Here is a 21554-nt window from a genome sequence, read left to right as displayed (position 1 = left end):
CCCTTCTTCCCACTCTCTCTCCCCTATGTCCCCCCCCCTCCTCCCTCCCGCTGTCTAAATCCTTCTGTCTGACTTTCCCTCTCTCCCTCCCTTCCTCCTGGTATCTCCCCCTCCCTTTGTTTCCTCGCTATCCCTAGCTCCCTGCTTGATACTGTTGGGCTGCCAGGTTAGCATAGGTGTTTTTATTCAGGTTGTAGTGCCCCGGCAGTAAGATTTAAAGTATAGTGTTAGATATTAGGAACTCCATGCAGACTCTTTTAGTCTGATTAAAGTAGGGTTTGATTTAAGTTAAAGTTGGCAGCAGATGCTGAAGATAGTGTTTGAAGTCCTTTGGGTTAACGGGACCAGGCAATACGGTAAAGTCTGCTAATTGATTCTAAAAAGTATTTGATATAGTAAGGTTCAATTGGGAGCCCCCCCCCCCCCCTTCCTCCGTCTCTCTATCCCTTTCTCTCTTCCCTCCTTCCTCTGTCTCTCCTTGTGTTTCTCCCGGTGTTTTTCCTTCCCTCCCTTCTTTTCTCCACGTGTGCCCCCCCCCCCAATGGCTTGCCTGAGGATGGGTTATGGGTATGCTGCAGGCCGTTGCTGGGTTGGGTAGTGGACCCGTCTGTTGGGGTCCTTGGAAACAGGGTTGGCTTTGTGTCGTGTTGGGGGTTATTGGATGGGATGTTTATTTGAGCTGCGTTGTTATTGTGTATGTGGAGTAGGTACCGGATGAGCGCTGGCCTGTCTAGGTACAGGTGATGGTAGGATGAGTTGTAATATTCCTTGGAAAAGGAGCTTGAGGTGTTTCCGTTCGGGTTCGAAACTGAAGGGAAAACACTTTGGGCTGTGAGAGGGCGGGTCTTTGTGAATTCAAGGATCTGGGAGGATATTGCAGTAAATATAGTGCTGGTGTCCATGAGTTTAATAACATGAACAACTGGGCTATATGACGGTCAGGGGTTTAGTGATCTAAATTGCTAAAAATTTATTTTTTTCCCTTGATGGTGGTTGGAAGCAGAAGACAACACCAAAGGATTTTTGGTGTTGTGGGGGGAAGTGTAAGCGTGTGTGAGAAAATAAATGAAAATAATGTTGTATGAAGGATGTGAGGCGAAGTGAATATTACATTTATACTTAGTCAATACGCTAAGCGGTCATTTAAAGTATGAAATAAGATCAAAATGATTCATCAAAGCAAAAAGAAATTGGAACAGATGGCTAACCAGGTTTACCAAGATTGTTAGAATTGATAGGCTGTGTGGAAGTAATGTTTGTGTTCTCCAGATAATCATATGAAAGGAACACACAAAGGATTGGAACCTCCAGTTTTCCTGTTGGAGGAACGGACAGAAACCAAGCTAAGGCTGTATCATTATATTCGAACAAATCACACCAAATCTCTCTAAAAATATTAGTATAGTGTTGCCCGACATTTCCAATGCATAACAAATAGTGGAAATGACAAGGGAAATGCCACTGATGTTAAGTTTGGGTGTTTTTGCTTTCTTTCTGCACAGGTGCTCGGCAGGACAGATGGGGCTCTGACGATTTCAATACCGACTGGGGAAACGGCTATATAAGCCTTGGTATAAGTATGAATGATAAGCCAGTTATCAATCCTTGTCTGCACAGTAAAAATTTGACAGTGTGAGTGTTTTAACTCAAGTAGGTAGAAATAGTTTTAGAGACGGAGAAACTTGTTTTTTCAAACGGTTATTGCAAGAGTGTTTGAAAGTGGTGAGAATGTCGGAGATACAGGAAGTTCACCTTAGTGGAACATTGATAGGAACAACTGGAGCGTTAGATGCAATAACAATAGAATAACAAAACGAGAGTAAACAATCAGTTTGTTTCAATAACCCGTAGTATAAAAATATATATATATATATATAGAAATGGCCCACAGTAGTCAGGCCGATGGTGGGAGAAAGCCGAGAACCTCTGCAGACATTTCCCAGATAGACTTTACCAGTGATGATAATCTGATTGATTGGAATAGGATGGACTTCTCTCATGTGACCAGTACGATAGAAGGACTTGAAATGATGTCTTTGACTCCAACACAGGGGGTCATTGAGGAGGGACAAACAGAGACAACTGTTTTACTCCAACCAGTGTCCGGCGAGCAAGAGTCGACGGGGCCGATCCACGCTGGACTAACCATTTCAGGTAACTACAAATTGACAAAAGGACAGAGAAAAGGACAGAGGAAGGCTGCATTGAAACGGCAGTCCCAAGAGGACCACCCTGGCCTTGCGGCTGGAACAGAGACTGGACAGGGGTTGGGGTCGAAGATGGAGTGGCCAATACTGCCACGGAGACGGGGGACCGACAACAGGTATGGACATAAACATGAGAGATTGTCTCAGCCCTCAAGTGCCCCATGCCCAGATCTTCCCCGGCACCAGAGCCAAGATGAGAGGCGGGGCCCAGAGACGGGAAGTCAGACCGCCAGCGCCGAGGGGGAGGAAGGGGGGCAGATCTGCAAGCAAAGGAGAGCGTTTATAGAAGCGTTCGAACGACATGAGGCGGTTCATCAAGACTTGATGAAGACACAACGGGCGATTGGTCAAGCCGCACACGAGACGCAGAGACTGGAGCAAGAACTGGCTAAAAAGAATGAACTGCTGAGTGGTACAGTTTGTGATGTCATGCTTCGGGCGTCGGAACTAGGCCGCCGTGATCAAGGAGTGCCCTGTGCTCCGTTGCCCGGACAGGGAACTGGGCCGCGACAGGGTAAACAGAACCGCAGGAGGGGTGAGTTTCCGGGCAACTCCCCACACCAGGCTCAAAGGACAGCGGCTGAGAGGAACAGGTATGTGTCTTTCTCCTCCAGGCAACAGGACATGCAACCAGAGGACCGGAAAAGGGTGGTCCTGGCGGGAGCTGTGGGATGCCAGCCGAGAGACTGCTGGAGTTGGGGTGAACTGGGACCGCCTGGATGGCCGGCATCGGCTGAGTGCTGGAAATGTGGAGAGATCGGCCATCTCGCTCGATCATGTGGCAAAGGGTGGCGGGCTCAGCGAGAGTCCATCAGACGGCGAGAGTCCAACAGACAGCATGAGTCCATCAGAAAATAGACCTGCGGGACATGCGGAATGTTGGGACATTCTCAGAAGGAGAGTAAAGAGGTTGTGTCTGCAAAGGTCATAGGTTGATTAAGAGCGAAGCGGGAATGCACAAATAAAGCTGAAAGTGCTCGAGAAAATAGTTATTAATAAAAAAAAAATTGAAAATGCGACTGATTAGAATAAAAATAGAAGCGAAGATACATAGATAGGTTAAAAGGTTTGATTAGGTGTGCAAGTTACTCAAACGGTTTGGAAGACTAACAAGGGTAAGTTGGGGCTGTAGAGGGAGGAAGTAACTGGGAAATTGCATGGGCTAATAGTACTAACAAAAATGATGGTTTAAAACAGGAACAATGGAACATTTTTAATATTAGACAGAGTTAATAACAAAGGTCTATTTATAGTAGTGATTATACATACTTGATCCAAGGGTGGTCAAGGAGACTTAAAGGGAAAAAAAAAAAAACATTATTATTTCATTACTTTTTTATTTCTTTTTGGATTTAAAATTTTTCTTTCTTAGTTTTTACGGGGGTATTTATGCCGATGATAGATTAATTCTGTTTGATGGGTGTGTTGCATGAAGACACTCACAATTTTGGTTTATTTGTATGCGATTTTCTTTGTTTTTGTTTGACACTCGATTTTTAGGTACTGGCTGGCTGGGAGGGATCTCTCGCCGGTCAGGGATAGCAGGTGGTGGTGACACAGCGGGACTGGTAGGAATGTCTGATATAATGGGCTGGAAACTAAGAGTGGACGAGAGCTGGTTCATGGTTTGTTTTCCGCTCATTGAGAGTCCAGATGTAGAATCTGGGGGGTTGTGTCACGTTTTTGGATATGGTAAGTGTTGGGGAAACGTGTTTCTCTGTCTATAGGTAAGCTCTGTAGGTTTTGGTCGCCATTGGCCAAATAGTTTTCATGTAGGGTGCAGACATGTGAATTTGATGATTGACTTATGGGAGACTCTGCACCGGCTTGTTGAAGGCTGGCGGAGTGTGTGGGATGTGTGTTTAAAGGGACGGTGGTTTGTTGCCATGCACATAGGTTCTGTTGGTGATTGGCCTAGTCTAGAGCTGGCTGTCCGGACCGAGGAGGCTGTCTGGAAACAAGGTATTGATAGTGTAATAAAATGGTTATTCCACTTTCAAGGGTGGAAGTAGTAGTTGTGTTGAACTTGAGATATTTGATCTAGTAAAATAGTACAGCACAAAAACAAATGAGACAAAGGTGATTTGATTGAATGTTAACTTAAGAAGCCGTGAAATATATAGATAACTAATTTGGAGAAAAAATGTATTGTCAAATGCAGAACAGTAAAGATGTATCTGTGCGAAAATAAGACTTTCCAATCCATTGTGTGTTTGTAAATAACAATCCAAAATGCAAAAAGGACAGAGGGAAAATCGTTTCCTTCTGTGGAAAATCGGAGCAGTACCAAGAACTGCCCACAACAAAGAAGAGGCTGTGGTTAGCACAAAATACAACAAGAAGAAACGGTCAAAACGAGTTAGCAGTAAAGACCTCAGGAGGTTTGAACAGGGATAACTGACAGGGATGAAAGCGAAGAATAATTGAGGCCTCAGTGGTCTTTTCAAGGAGAAGAGATGATTTATGTTTGCTTGTTTGAATTTCCCTCAATGTTTAGAGTGTTAATCTTTTGGGTGTGATGTAGTAATCTTTTCTTGCAGAGTCAATTACACAAAATAGACACATTTGGTTAATTACATGGATAATGTATAGTCATAATTAGAAAAGCTGATAAATGGTACGATGTTCTTTTTGTATAAAGAAACGGACCTAGACTGGATGTCATAGTAATAACTGATATTGTGTGTGACTGGGAAAGAAGCCAACGGAAAGAGTGAATGATGATTTTGTAACTGTACAGATGGAAATGGGCTTGGTAGTTCGATTTGTGTAAATTTTGGATTTTTTGAATTTTTAGAAAATATTAACAAAAATGGTAATTATGGTTTTAACATGTTTAATTTAGAACATATTGGTGCTATATAGTGGGTTATGAAAACCACTAAGGGTGGATTGTCGTGAATTATCAAAATGAAACATGGAACAACTAAACTGTACAAAATAATATTAGACGAAAATGCTGATTTGACAGAAGGGCCACAGGAAACTCCAGGAAATGGTGTCCTCTGTGGCACCAGGCTTAAATATGTTGGGACACAGGAAACCCCCCCCCTGTCAAAACCTTCTGCCAGGAAGAGATAATATCTTTGAAGAACAGGAACCAACAGGGTTTAGATCTTAGCATCATAAACTGAAAATACAGTTGAGGTCAGAGGTCTTGTTGACACTAGCTGAACAGCCGTTGAAACCCAGGAAGTGCTGGAGGGTACTTCCCGGCTACGGCAGCTGGTCAGAGCCAAAGGCCTCAGAGGTCAGAAAGGTAACACCAGACCATTTGGAATCTCCCCTTACACATCCGATTTGACTGACTTTAGGACATACATTAACTATAGAATAGATAGACTAGACGGTTTTAGACCTTGAGGAAATAGGTAAAACTGATGGCTTTGTCAGAGAGATTAGTTAGATGGCCTTAGAAAACATTGCAACACATATGTAAAGCAAGGACCATTATGTTAAAAGTAAACTGTCATACAAAATCACATTAGATAATAGGTTTAGCAAGCCAGAAAAGTTGACAACAAGTTAACCAAATACAAAGACATAGTTTGTAAATTAATGTTAAAGCTACAAACTAGATTACAGATTACTTTAGAATAGAAATACCACCAGTAGGATGAAACAATCAAATAAAGTTCAATTACATAAGTAACATGTGGACAGAACTGAAGAAAAGACTGTTAGTCACTGTTTAGACAATAAAGAATAATCATATTATTCTAAAAGCAATTAAAGCATGGTAAAGTGTTTGTAGATGGAAACAGCTCATGTTCTATTCTCTGTGCCACGGAGAGGAGAACTGTAAGGATCCCCAAATAAGGTAACGGAATAGAACGGCTAATTGCTAACAGCCAGTCGGATTCTACTGTGTAACGTTGTGTCAACAGACCAGGCTGACGTGTCACTCACAGAAAGAGTTCCTGCTAGAAGGAATTTGGCCAATGGGGAAGCCCGATCGCTGGGGTGACGTCACCTGACAGGCAGGGAAAAGGTCTTTTCTATCTCATAAAAAGGGCAGGAGAGGAGAGAGAGGAGAGACCTGGAACGAAGGAGACTGGAGGGCTGGAGACTGGAGCGCTCAGACGAAACCGAGACCGACGGAGAAACCGGAGACTCGAGAGCCGAGCCGGACACGCACAGAGCTATGTACACAGACGATGATAGACGATCGCCTCGCAGCAGGGGAGCCACAATCCACCGAGCCTAGACGAGATCAAGCGATCCCAACCCGCCGAGGATCCGAAACCAAGGTTGCCTTGGCGACCAGCAACCATTAAGAGAGAAGCCGCATGTTGTCCTGGACAACCCGAGACAAAACAACACCACCACCGGAGAAGAACGCTCTGATCGGCCGCAGCTGATCAGATCATGGACAAAACTGCCACACCAAAGAGATAATTAGATAGAAGAAGAAGATCCTGTATTTGTTTGATTGATAGAGATGTTTTATTAAGAATGGAATAAACACCTCAGTTTGTTTTATTCAGACCACCTCGTCTGCGTTTTCCTTAATAGAACCGAACACCTGAATGGCAAACAATGCAGAGAGAAAGGTAAAGACTATACGATCACAGAACTTAGATAAATGAAGAAGAGAGATACTTCAATCTCTCTCTCTCTCTCTCTCTCTCTCTCTCTCTCTATAGGTAGACAAGATATTCCTTACTGAGTTGGTTGTGTTTTGTTTTACTTAGTTTATTCCTTTGGCATCATTCAAGCTCCTTTTCCCTTCTCCCCCCCCCCCCCTTTTCCCCTTGGTTGTGTGTATCAAATCCACCATTGTCATTGTCTATTAGTCTGTTTTGTTTGTATATATAAAAGGCACAATATATTACTTTCTTTCACCTAAACTTGTGGGCATTGAATTATTTATCATTTGGTTCATTTATCACTAATTACAACACAATCATCTTTTATGTTATTCACCCCTTCCCCTAGACATACTGGGGTTGTAACACTAACCCTCTCCTCACCTCTGACCCTCTCCTCACCTCTAACCCTAACCCTCTCCTCACCTTTGACCCTAACCCTCTCCTCACCTCTGACCCTAACCCTCTCCTCACCTCTAACCCTAACCCTCTCCTCACCTTTGACCCTGACCCTAACCCTCTCCTCACCTCTAACCCTGACCCTAACCCTCTCCTCACCTCTGACCCTAACCCTCTCCTCACCTTTGACCCTGACCCTAACCCTCTCCTCACCTCTGACCCTAACCCTTTCCTCACCTCTGACCCTCTCCTCACCTCTAACCCTAACCCTCTCCTCACCTCTGACCCTCTCCTCACCTCTAACCCTAACCCTCTCCTCACCTCTGAACCTAACCCTGACCCTCTCCTCTCCTCTAACCCTGACCCTAACCCTAACCCTCTCCTCACCTCTGACCCTAACCCTCTCCTCACCTCTGACCCTCTCCTCACCTCTGACCCTAACCCTCTCCTCACCTCTGACCCTAACCCTCTCCTCACCTCTGACCCTCTTCTCACCTCTGACCCTAACCCTAACCCTCTCCTCACCTCTGACCCTAACCCTCTCCTCACCTCTGACCCTAACCCTGACCCTCTCCTCACCTCTAACCCTAACCCTCTCCTCACCTCTGACCCTAACCCTCTCCTCACCTCTGACCCTAACCCTCTCCTCACCTCTAACCCTAACCCTCTCCTCACCTTTGACCCTAACCCTAACCCTCTCCTCACCTCTGACCCTAACCCTCTCCTCACCTTTGACCCTAACCCTGACCCTCTCCTCACCTCTGACCCTAACCCTCTCCTCACCTCTGACCCTCTCCTCACCTCTGAGGATGGGGGCGTGATGATGGTGGACAGGACTCACCTCTGAGGATGGGGGCGTGATGATGATGGTGGACAGGACTCACCTCTGAGGATGGGGGCGTGATGATGATGGTGGACAGGACTCACCTCTGAGGATGGGGGCGTGATGATGGTGGACAGGACTCACCTGTGAGGATGGGGGGCGTGGTGATGGTGGACAGGACTCACCTCTGAGGATGGGGGGCGTGATGATGGTGGACAGGACTCACCTCTGAGGATGGGGGCGTGATGATGGTGGACAGGACTCACCTCTGAGGATGGGGGCGTGATGATGGTGGACAGGACTCACCTCTGAGGATGGGGGCGTGATGATGGTGGACAGGACTCACCTCTGAGGATGGGGGCGTGATGATGGTGGACAGGACTCACCTCTGAGGATGGGGGCGTGATGATGGTGGACAGGACTCACCTCTGAGGATGGGGGCGTGATGATGGTGGACAGGACTCACCTCTGAGGATGGGGGCGTGATGATGGTGGACAGGACTCACCTCTCAGGATGGGCGTGATGATAGTGGACAGCAGGCTCCCGGCGTTGATGCAGAGGTAGAACACGGAGAAGAAGGTGCTCCTCTGTCTGTCCTGCAGGAGGAAGGAGTCGTACAGTACATACCGTATAGCAGTTTTTATACATTCTCTCGTTGTACAAACATCTAGGGAATAATATATGAGTGAAATTAAACACATTTAGCTGGGGACCCCCCGGAGCGACCTGCAAGGCTCCCCTGTGGGACCCCAGACCCCACTTTGAGAACCACTGGTGTAAACTACAAAGTGTCGTGTGACAGCAGGTGATATAAACCAGTGGCTCTCAAACGTTATCACGTCAAGAACCCCCAGTATCCCTCCGTAACGAGACCTGGAGTGGAACCTGACATCTCCACTGTGATGTAGACGTAAAATAGACATAGGTATAAAATGAGTATAACATTGGCATAAATATAGACAGGCATAAAATGAGCAGAGAATTGACTAAATGAAAGCAATGCATGAAGTGCAGACATAAAATGAGTACAAAATAGACAATAATCAGAATAAAAGCAATGCATATATGGTAAATATGACATAAAAATAGACAGTACAATAATCCAAGTGGCAGAGAGCATTAAAAGGCTAAGTTATGGGGCGCCCCAGTGGTGAACCACATAACGCGCTGAGTCGCGGCACGGCCGACCCGGGTTCGATTCCCGGACCCGTCGTTATTTGCCGAATGTCTTCCCCCCACTCTGTCAAAAAAAGAAAAAGGCTCAGTTATAACATAAAACTAAATTTTTTTACTGACTCCTCCTCACACGTCAGGTTAATAGTGGGTACATTTACATTTAGTCATGTACTGTAGCTGAACGCTTTTATCCAAAGCGACTCACAAGTTCTGTAGGACAAGTCAGCAGGAAGGGTACAACTCTTACAACCGAGTTGAAACGTGGGTGCTGCAGTGATGAGTGCGTAGTAGTGAAGACATACTTTATTAGTATAGTAGTGGGGGAGGGTCTTCAGGCTAATTGGGGCGCACCTGGGTCGGTGGGGGAGGGTCATCAGGCTAATTGGGGCACACCTGGGTCGGTGGGGGAGGGGTATCAGGCTAATTGGGGCACACCTGGGTCGGTGGGGGAGGGTCTTCAGGCTAATTGGGGCGCACCTGGGTCGGTGTGTCCCAGTCTGATATAGAGGGAGGCTTCCTGTAGTCTCTCTCTCTCTCTCTCTCTCTCTCTCTCTCTCTCTCTCTCTCTCTCTCTCTCTCTCTCTCTCTCTCTCTCTCTCTCTCTCTCTCTCTACCCATTTTGTTCCTTTGTTTGGTTAGAAGCTTTTGTAGTAGTTTTCATAAAGCAAACTGTATATTAAACTGTTCTGGGACCTGACAGCAGCCTGGCAGAGGTGGTAATTGCATTTTCATCATACACTCCTGACTCATTGAGATCGCTGCCCTCCCCCTCGTTGAGGAGGAAGGTGGGCGATATAAACGTGAGTTTGCACATAGGCGGGACAACATACTACTGGTTTACTTCCTCAGGCCAAACTCAGATACAATAGCGGTTTGTTGACCATAAACAAATGACACACTAGACTTCTGTCTCAAACTCCCCAAGCTGCACCTTAGAGATAGTGAGATCAATAGACATCCTGGCATTTGGGGGCTGGCTGAGACAAAGGAAGTCAACACCAGGCCCTAAAAACACAGGTTTATTACGTCTCACAACAGAAACGGCCAAGCTGCAACTGTCTCCCCCAATAGACTCTGCCACAGGCAGCTGTTAAAAGTAACCGTTTGTTATCTGGGGGAGAACCTTACCTCCAGCAGAGATATCCTTAAAAGGTGTTTCCGGAACATTTATATTCAAAGAGACAGGCATCTAGTTTCATCTAGTGTCAGCGAATCAGACGTGGCGGTAGACTACAAATGGTCACGTCCACTGGTTATCCAATCGGAAGCTCTCTGACTCCCAGAAAGACCCGCCCTCATGACGTAACGTTTGGCGGGTGGAGGCTAGTCTTTAAATTACGTGGTTCTGAGAGAGAGAGACACAACCCCATGAATAAACTGAGCAAGGAACAACCATTCTACATTCTTTTCCCACTGGCTGGAGGACCGCGTCGACGCATTGAGACGAGAGATTCCAAATACCATCAAAGAAGAAAAGAGCCGAGAACGAGAGATGCTTATAGCTGTTTAGATATTGAAATTTAGACTGAATTTTGCTAACCTTCGGCTTAGTGACTGCATCTAGCAGAATTCATTGCACTAAATCTTCAAATCGTTGATTTGTAAATTGCTTTTGAATCCCAATAAAAACCCGGATTCTTTCTGATCAAATCTGCTCGGAAATCTTTTTCTTCAAACCGCCGTTTCTCTGTTGACGCCGGGTAAAACCATTTCCTGGTTTTGTTTAAGTACCACAGGGTTGTAAGATTTATACACAAAGCAGAGCAGATTAATTAGGTTCTGATTAGATCAGAACATCAAGACCCAGTGAGTACTACAAATTGGTGTCGTGATCCTAGGACCAGAATCGGCCGTGAATTGAGAATTTTTTTTTTCTTCAAAACTCTACAAACAACCAGGGAGCTGCCGAGGGACTTCGAACAGCATCGAACCTGAGAAATAGGTGAGTGATGACGAGAAATGTGGTCGTTCAGTTCGAACCAAGGGGGTTGACAAGGTAATACCTCATATAGAAATATGAAGCGTTGGGGGGCATAACTACTGTATTCATAGTGCGGGTCGAAGCGTCGAACTACATGAGATGAAAGGCTTATTGAATCGTAGGCGCTGTATATCTCGTGTTGGCAAGATTCGACAGAGGCGTATTCTGGGGAATGAGACCTAATCATTTAACTCAGAACCGGACGCAGCGAAGTTGGTAATTTTTTGCGTATCTGAACAATGGATGGAATATGTATTTGCACGGGTGAGATGGGGCGGGTGCTGTTTCTCAAGCAGCGCCCGGGCGAGGCGTGTTCCATCAGGACGTAAATGCAATAGTTCAACGTTGTTTGGATTATGTAATCAGATGTGGTAAGTTACGGAGGCGATCGATATGGTTACAGGGGGCTTGTTATGGATCATGGGGAAAAGCGAGTAACGGCAAATATGAGCGGTTAGGTGCTAACTAGAAGTGTACGTAGGTTGTAACGTGTTGGTGCAGAGACAGCTGAGGATGTTTCAATTCGACGAATCGTGCTCTCTGCATTTAATATCGACCGAACTAAATGAAGATCATGCCCGCATTAGGGTGTGTTTCAAATAGATTAAGTTGACGACGGGTTGTCTACATATTGGGAATGTGGATTACAGAAACCCCATAATCACGGAAATTCTTTTTTAGTGCGTGATACTCTGGAATATATTGCGAGACTCGACCGCTGTGATAGCTGGCGAACAAAATAGTACTTTAATAAAGTGTCGGTTCAACTTACTAGTTGTAATCTAAACGTAAGATTAAAGAGAACTATTGCACTTAATCTCGTTTTTTATAAACACATAGAAGATATTAAAAAATGTAAAAGTAGAATGGGAACTTTTAAAGATGGCCGCGGGGCTCGATATGGTGTGTTATCAGATTATGAATGGTGAATGAGTTGAATTAATAATAACCGTGTGTGGATGGTTAGGTATGCCTGACATGACAAAAGGACTTATGGTTATATTGTACATTGATTAATGAAATAAGGGATTAAATCTGTATACTGGCGCTTATGTTGAGATTAAAGCTGTTTTGGCATTATAGGTTAGTGCTGGGAAGCGCGTGCTCGTCAAAGCTCGAGAGCGGCGAAGCGCGGGCGCGTCCGTACTCGTCGAAGGCTCGTGCTAAGTCGAAGCGCGTTCTCGGCAAAAACTCGTGTGCGGCAAAGCGTGTGCGCGTCGTAGCGCACAAGAAAGGGGTGTAAACAAGCGGCTAAGCTAGTTACATGATATATGGCCGAATGGATGAAGCAATGAGATTAACTCGTCAAAGCTCGATAAGATTGGACAATACTGTATGTTGTGAATGGGATGAGAGTACAGTACAACTGAATTGTCATTGATGTTGAATGCGATGTGTGAATTGCAGTATTGGCCATTGTTAGTACGGGTGATGAATGTGTGTAGAATGAGAGGGCCGTGTGAGAGGTTTGCGCATGCGTATTGGTAAGAATGGGCTAAATGTGTGGTGTGAAAGGTGGACGAGAGGAAGGAATTGAGATGTGGTTAAAAGTACACTAGGTGGCGCCAGAGTCTGACCAGGAACTTTCCTGCCTGCTGACGTGGGCTGGGGGGATCCGCGTCCACTTTAGGTGGAGCGATGTGGTCGCCATTTTAGATGGGGCAATAGGGACCATTGTAAGGGAATTATATTGTCAAAAGCGATGTGGGTGGAACTGCGATAGGGGGCGGTAGAGGCATGAATTTGGACTCCCGTCCTGAGCAGAAATAGGAAGCGTTTGAGCGGGTGCAATGTATGACGTGCGTTGGCTTTATGAATGATGAGACTTATGGTTAGGAACGGGTCCCTGTTGTAGGACCACCCCACTTCTCTCTTTCCCTTCTCCCTCTCTCTCTCTCCCTTCTCCCTCTCTCTCTCCTTTCTCTCTCTCTCTCTCCCCCTCTCTCTCCCTTCTCCCTCTCTCTTTCTCCCTGACCCCCCCCCCCTCCATTCCTTAACCCACACCCTGAACCCTCCCCTTCTCTCTCCCTTCTCCCTCTCTCTTTCTCCCTGACCCCCCCCCCTCCATTCCTTAACCCACTCCCTTAACCCTCCCTCTCTCTCTCCCCTCTCTCTCCCTTCTCCCTCTCTCTCTCTCCCTCCTCCATCTCTCCCTCTCTCTCCCTGAACCCTCCCTCCCTCTCTCCCTCCTCTCTCTCCCTCTCTCTTTCTCCCTGACCCCCCCCCTCCATTCCTTAACCCACTCTCTCTTCTCCCTCCTCTCTCTCTCTCCCTCCCTGGACCCTTCCTCTCTCTCTCCCTCCTCTCTCTCTCTCTCTTCTCCCTCCTCTTTCTCTCTCTCTTTCTCCCTGACCCCCCCCCTCCATTCCTTAACCCACTCCCTGAACTCTCTCTTCTCCCTCCTCTCTCTCTCTCCCTCTCTCTCCCTGGACCCTCCCTCTCTCTCTCCCTCCTCTCTCTCCCTCTCTTTTTTCTCCCTGACCCCCCCCCCTCCATTCCTTAACCCACTCCCTGGACCCTCCCTCTCTCTTTCTCCCTGACCCCCCCCCCTCCATTCCTTAACCCACTCCCTGAACCCTCCCTCTCTCTCTCCCTCTTCTCTCTCCCTCTCTCTTTCTCCCTGACCCCCCCCCCCTTCACTCCTTCTCCCTCTCTCTCTCCCCCTCCTCTCTCTCCCCCTCCTCTCCCTCCAGCTTCCCCTCCACTCCCTGACCCACTCTCCCTGAACCCCCCCCCCCTCTCTCTCCCTCTCTCTCCATGACCCACCCTCCCTCTCTCCCGCTCTCCCTCTTTAACCTGCCTGGACTTACATGTTTTCCCCCTGGCCCATTCCTCTCTTGACCGCTCGGTGGTCCCGTCACGCCCTCTCTCCTACCCATCAGGGGTGCCGGTGCATCCTGAATTTATGTTTAAGTTGGGGTCCTCACTTCAGTGGGCTGTTGGCTGTGGCGTGTGTTGTTATAAAGCTATGTTGTTATTTGTGGGGATTGCAGGACATATTAGGACACGCGCCGGTGAAGGAGGAACGCGGAGGAGGACGGAACACTCAACATGGTTCCTGGTTTGAGTGACAATAGTAGGCGGGTGCTTTTGGGGTGTGCTGTGGCGATGGTTTGGTTGTGTATGTTGGCTAGCGTAATACTGTATGGTCCACTTCGACAGCCTGAGCTGCCAGAGGTGGTGGTAGTGGGTCGCTGCCAGACCATCACGGTAATCTTTTTTTAGGGATGGCAAAGACAGTGGCGAAAATGGCTAATAAATCAGATTGCTATGTGTGCGGCTTGTCCCCACAAGCGGCTGACGCGGGCCTTCCTCTAATTGCACACCCTATAACGAAGTGTCATGCCAGCGTGTTAAGAGATTTGCCTACCCCTGAACTGTGTGACGGGGTGGGACATGATAGGATTGAGAGGTATTTGGGCCGGGGGTCAGGTGGAAATAAAATGATAAAGTATGGTGAACTGATAGACAATAGCCCCATTCCGGTAGCATATAGGGCGGCTGGGTTTGAGAAGTGCGTGGAGGGGAAATCGAATGGTAAAGTCGTGGGGTATTTGGACGGCTGCTTGGGAGATAGTGGGGTCTGGGGTAAGGATTCAGAAGCGCCGGCCCCTAATGGGGCGTTTTGGATTTGTGGTGAGTTTGCGTATGCCGCGTTGCCAATTGACTGGAGGGGAAAATGTGCGTTGGGTTACTTAGTACCGGCTATGAGGGTATCTAATGTTTTGCCAGCGTTTCCCAAGTCAAGGAGGAGGAGGGATGCGGACCATTTTTTCAGGGTGGCGTTTCCCTGGTATGGGGCGTATGCAAACATGGAGGAACTGGACCATTTGGCTAGAGTATTTGAGGATATGGCAGTCACAACAGCGAGGGGCTTGGGCCAGGAGGCTCAGGAGTTACGGTCCTTACGACTGATGGAGCTGCAGATGAGAGCAGCTATGGACTTCCTGTTGGCGAGTTCAGGAGGCACGTGTGCGTTGATTGGTCAGGAATGCTGCACATTCATACCAGCAAATGATGAAGGTGGTTTGCCAGCCATAATTGATCATTTGAAGAACATTACTAGGGATATGCAGGACCCTCGGGAGGACTCGTGGGAGGACTGGGGTCATGGTCAACTGGGCTATATAGGGTGGTCTGTTGTTAAATATCTGCTGTGTGCTGTGGTGATGTTTGCGGTTATAGTTGTCTGTGTGAATGTGATCAAAGTGTGTGTTACGTATATGTTCAGGACTCTCGGCGCGGCTGGTTCTGCGATTGAGAGGCCACACCGCTCGGCTGCACCTGCGTTTGCTATGATGATAGTGAGGGATGACGCGGAGGGGGGCAGGGTGGGTGTGGGCGTTCCGTTGAAGCCAAGATACCCGGCATACGCGCTGGCGGCTATTCTCTGATCTGGGTGGTGGACATTCTGGGTTGGGGAATAGGAGGGCCGGGGTGTGCGTGAGGGTGTGGGGTGGGGGACGTGCCTGGACGAGCGTATATTACCATTGGTTGTGTGGATGTGTGAGCAATTTTGTTTTTCCCATAATAGGTACGTGAGTGATGACTGTATTATGTGGAGCTGTGTACCCAGAGTTCGGTGTTGGGTCCGGTCGGCTGTGCATGGCCGTCCGGCAGGGCACTGGATTCTGGGGATGATAGCTTGAGTGATGCATGGATGCTGACTGCTTCGTACCTGTGGTGGGGTGTGTTCAGACCGCTGTGGAGGGTCTATTATGGACTCTTCAGAAAACAGGGGTTGACACCTCACGGCGTGCGTGGCGCGGTGTCCGATGCATTCTTTATATTATCTCTGGGGGACACGAGTCTGGGTGACAAGTGTCCCCTGGGGGATTGGTACTAAATAATGGAAAATAATGTGAATGAATGGATGTAATGATACTAATCAAGATGTTTTTGTTTTCCGAGGGATATCAGAATTGGAGTGGAATCAAGCGGAAATAGAGGAGAGCCGAAATTCGACAAAAAATAGGAACCCAGTGTGTTGACGGAGATCGAACGGGAAGAAAAGCAGGGAGTAGAAACTGGCGATATCACACACATGTATCAATTACAAATGTCTCGTGTTTAAGAGTGTATTAAGGAAGTAAAAAGATACTCATACAGTGAATGAAAAGAACCTCTCAGAAATTTGATTATATAGACAGAGTAAAGTACAAGTCCAGTTGATAAATTAACAAGAACTGTTGTCATTGTGTGCTCTGATCTCCAGCAGTTCGATTGGACACGCGGAACACCACAAATCAGGTAAGAATAGGAATTTCAGGTGGAAAAAGGGACAGAAGAGAATAGGAAGGGCCTACAGTGCCACTATTGGTTGTCCGAGTAGGAGTCAGTCACAAAGAGCATAGACACCTACATTTAGATAGGGATTACAGAAGATACTTTTCTGCCTGTTGCCATTGTTACAAGATCAAAAAGGATAAGCGAAACTCTAGAAAAATGGGAAAAAAAGAGCGCATATAGGAAAATGAAAGCCGCAACCCAATCAGATAAGTCGACCCTAATTGGTTGGATGGAAGAAAGTCCAGTACAAATTATTGCCGATGAACACGACCATACAAAAGGTAACAAATATTATTTGGAAAAAGCAGCTTACGTATCGTACAGATGGAACAAAAGATGGAAACATCTTGTGAACCGTTGGCCTATCGAAGGTTCTTTTGATTTGGAGCTAATAGCTGTCATAAGAATGCTAATCAGTACATATAAATACCACGGGACAGATAAGGATCAGGCAAAGACATTTTTGCAAGAAACTACTATGATAGAAGCTTATGCACGGGAGGCCGAGAGGAGAGATAGTGACAGGAAGGGCATTGCAAATGTCAATGATGCGGCCAACCCAGGAGAGGAGGTAGTCCCGGTCACCATAACTCCCCTGGCCCCTAACACAACACCTGTCATCGCCCAAAGTGCAGTTCAGGCAGCCTCACTAACCCCAGCATCCCATCTTATCGCTCAACAGGAAAGGATTGAGGGAGCTTTAGCACCCCCACCATATGCCAGTAGGAATGGGGAACGAGTGTACCCTATTCTACCTATATTAGAAATGAGCAGCCCTTATCAGTTAATAGACGATCAGGGGATGGTAGAGACGGGACAAGCAAAAACATCAATTCACCTGACATCTAGGACACAAGACAGTCCACCCCTGGCTCGTTCAGAAAGGGGATATGCATCCGCACAACGACAAGAGGAAAAGACTGGATATTTGTCAGAGCGAGCCAAGCTGATCCAATTGGCTGAAGGGGAAGGACAACGCAACTATGACGCGCTGGTAAAGCGTAAAGCGTGGGAAAAGATGAAGGAAAGATACGGCCCCACCCCAGACTCGTCTGACCGCCAGAGCGAGTATTACAGAGCCCCCCCCCACGTGAGTCCAGCAGGTACGCAAAAAGTGACAGTTCCAAGATTGGTCTCACGAAATCAGAGTGGGCGAGTCAAGAGGGAAAATCCGAACCAACACTAAGAGGTAAGGAATCTGATTTAAACATCTCCTCACAGGGTGCTGAACTTGACGAGAAGATGGTAAAGATAAAGGACGGTCTGATGGGGATAGACCAGGAGCTTGTGGATTTGGACAAGGACCATGCTGACATAATAGTGCGGTTGACGGGCCACGACGGTACAGACTTTCAAAAGGGGGAGGAGTATAAAGAGATCATCGAGATGCGGGGAAACATTGAGGAACAACAAAAAGCCCTGCGAGACAAAAAAGCGGAGCAGAAAAAGGCCCTCAAGAAGGTAGAGGATGCTGTGAGGGATAAAATAGAGACCAGATCACAGACGAGAAGTCACATCAATGCCCCCGTCAAAATAGCTCCCGTAATAGTAAGAGGACAGGAAATGGAATATCACCCCTGGAAGGGGTCTGACATGACTCAAGTGTCTGAGAAATTGCCGCCCCTCCAGAATGGGGCCAATCCGTGGATTGCCAAACTGGAGGAACTGATGATTGGACAAGAACTGGCGATGGGGGATGTAAAGAAAATATTGACAACCGTGATGGGAATAGGAGGCATGGAAAAGATACTGGAGATGGCTGCCATGGGAGACCATGTGGGGACTGGAGCACATGATGCGGACCTGTTCGCACAGTACAGGGGAGTACTGTGGCTGGCCCTCCGAGAAACCTATCCGACGAGGATGCACCCAGACCAAATCCACATTGGTACCCTGGGGGCGGAAACCCACCCTAGGCAGTACATACAACAAGCCTATGCCGCCTGGAAGAATACCACTGGTCGAGATGTAGAACTTGACCCCCTGCATGAAGCCACGTTAAGAGCAAAGATTGAACACGGCCTCCCCATGGAGGTGAGGCAAAAACTGGCCGAGGTGGTGTCTCTGTCAAGTATGGCCCTGAACTTTTATGTCGATAATGTGGCCCATCAAGTTGAACTACATCGTAAAAGGGAGCAACACAAACAGGAGAAGGATATGGACCAACACCGAAGGATCCTGTATCAACAGCCAACCGATGCAGGGAAGATAGTGGAGTATCTCCAAGCCTTAGTCCAGGTCTCACAACCAAGAGGTGAGACGGGCTCCAACGGGGAACCAAATGAACAGAGACAGGCTCAGTCGGGGACGCAGGGGGGTCCTGCGCCGGAACAGCAACAAAACCCAAGAGGAGCATCCTGGCAGTCACGGGGACAAGGTGGAGGCAGAAGAGGGGGCGCGAATGGATACAAAGGTCGGCAGGTTGAGTGATGGACGTGCGGGGAGATCGGACATATTTCACGGGAATGTGAGCATGGCTATCAAGCCAGAGGGGGAGGCACTCGGGGGGGGAACAGGAGAGGAAATTGGCGAGGCCAAGGCCCACCCCGAGGTCAATACCCTAGTGAGAACAATGGCCCGGTGAATCCATCAAGAGGGCCAGATGAACCACTCTGAAGAGGCCCAGAGAGTCCAATGGGGAGGTGTCAGCTGTCAGTGTCGTCTTTAAGGGAGGAGCCTATTGTGTGCGTAGCGGTGAATGACAAATCTGTCGAGATGATGGCAGACACCGGTGCGGCCTACACGGTAGTGCAACCCCAAGACGCGACGCACCTAACCATGTCCGGTAGATACGTACGGACAGTTGGATTTGAGGGATTAAAACAGCTGACACCGGTGACCGATCCTGTGACTCTGAGATATCGAGGCAGGGAAGCGACTCTTCCTGTGCTGGTCTCGGAAAGCACACCCATTAACTTACTTGGCCGAGATGGGCTGGGGTTACTGGGGATGGACATTAAATGTACTGCGGAGGGTTGCGTGATAAGTGAACGAGAAGACCATTACTATCAGATGGTACAAAGAATCGACAGCCGACCACCGGAACTCTATTGTCTAGGGGGACTGGACCAAGATTTGCTTGGTCCAGCCTTGCAATGGGAGACATTTATCACTGCCAACATGCCTGAAGCAAGTGATCCAAAGACACCATATCATTGCACTCTGCAATACCATAAAGATGCAGACTCGTCACAGGCTAAGGAGTGGCTGAGTGTGCAACCAGACAAAGTACAGATTAATGCAACCAATATCATATTGGGGCCGCAAGGAGCAGCGCTACGTATTGCACGGAGCGATATCACACACATGTATCAATTACAAATGTCTCGTGTTTAAGAGTGTATTAAGGAAGTAAAAAGATACTCATACAGTGAATGAAAAGAACCTCTCAGAAATTTGATTATATAGACAGAGTAAAGTACAAGTCCAGTTGATAAATTAACAAGAACTGTTGTCATTGTGTGCTCTGATCTCCAGCAGTTCGATTGGACACGCGGAACACCACAAATCAGGTAAGAATAGGAATTTCAGGTGGAAAAAGGGACAGAAGAGAATAGGAAGGGCCTACAGTGCCACTATTGGTTGTCCGAGTAGGAGTCAGTCACAAAGAGCATAGACACCTACATTTAGATAGGGATTACAGAAGATACTTTTCTGCCTGTTGCCATTGTTACAAGATCAAAAAGGATAAGCAAAACTCTAGAAAAATGGGAAAAAAAGAGCGCATATAGGAAAATGAAAGCCGCAACCCAATCAGATAAGTCGACCCTAATTGGTTGGATGGAAGAAAGTCCAGTACAAATTATTGCCGATGAACACGACCATACAAAAGGTAACAAATATTATTTGGAAAAAGCAGCTTACGTATCGTACAGATGGAACAAAAGATGGAAACATCTTGTGAACCGTTGGCCTATCGAAGGTTCTTTTGATTTGGAGCTAATAGCTGTCATAAGAATGCTAATCAGTACATATAAATACCACGGGACAGATAAGGATCAGGCAAAGACATTTTTGCAAGAAACTACTATGATAGAAGCTTATGCACGGGAGGCCGAGAGGAGAGATTGTGACAGGAAGGGCATTGCAAATGTCAATGATGCGGCCAACCCAGGAGAAGAGGTAGTCCCGGTCACCATAACTCCCCTGGCCCCTAACACAACACCTGTCATCGCCCAAAGTGCAGTTCAGGCAGCCTCACTAACCCCAGCATCCCATCTTATCGCTCAACAGGAAAGGATTGAGGGAGCTTTAGCACCCCCACCATATGCCAGTAGGAATGGGGAACGAGTGTACCCTATTCTACCTATATTAGAAATGAGCAGCCCTTATCAGTTAATAGACGATCAGGGGATTGTAGAGACGGGACAAGCAAAAACATCAATTCACCTGACATCTAGGACACAAGACAGTCCACCCCTGGCTCGTTCAGAAAGGGGATATGCATCCGCACAACGACAAGAGGAAAAGACTGGATATTTGTCAGAGCGAGCCAAGCTGATCCAATTGGCTGAAGGGGAAGGACAACGCAACTATGACGCGCTGGTAAAGCGTAAAGCGTGGGAAAAGATGAAGGAAAGATACGGCCCCACCCCAGACTCGTCTGACCGCCAGAGCGAGTATTACAGAGCCCCCCCCCCACGTGAGTCCAGCAGGTACGCAAAAAGTGACAGTTCCAAGATTGGTCTCACGAAATCAGAGTGGGCGAGTCAAGAGGGAAAATCCGAACCAACACTAAGAGGTAAGGAATCTGATTTAAACATCTCCTCACAGGGTGCTGAACTTGACGAGAAGATGGTAAAGATAAAGGACGGTCTGATGGGGATAGACCAGGAGCTTGTGGATTTGGACAAGGACCATGCTGACATAATAGTGCGGTTGACGGGCCACGACGGTACAGACTTTCAAAAGGGGGAGGAGTATAAAGAGATCATCGAGATGCGGGGAAACATTGAGGAACAACAAAAAGCCCTGCGAGACAAAAAAGCGGAGCAGAAAAAGGCCCTCAAGAAGGTAGAGGATGCTGTGAGGGATAAAATAGAGACCAGATCACAGACGAGAAGTCACATCAATGCCCCCGTCAAAATAG

The 21554-nt window shown here is 47.4% G+C and overlaps 1 protein-coding gene across 1 annotated transcript in view; it reads right to left on the bottom strand.

The window, feature by feature from the left end:
• The window catches only part of LOC311228426 (solute carrier family 15 member 1-like), a gene marked incomplete at both ends in the record, with an annotated part of 172677 nt that overhangs the window by 118758 nt on the left and 32365 nt on the right, over positions 1–21554 (bottom strand). Inside the window, one exon of the mRNA XM_084314333.1 lies at positions 8525–8615. Coding sequence (XP_084170459.1) covers positions 8525–8615 — 91 coding nt within the window. The remainder of the gene's footprint in view (positions 1–8524; positions 8616–21554) is intronic.

Source organism: Notolepis coatsorum, assembly GCF_963971535.1.
Source record: "Notolepis coatsorum genome assembly, chromosome: 5".
Taxonomy (NCBI): domain Eukaryota; kingdom Metazoa; phylum Chordata; class Actinopteri; order Aulopiformes; family Paralepididae; genus Notolepis; species Notolepis coatsorum.
The sequence above is the reverse complement of the archived record's forward strand: the minus strand, read 5'-3'. Positions and strand labels throughout refer to the sequence as shown.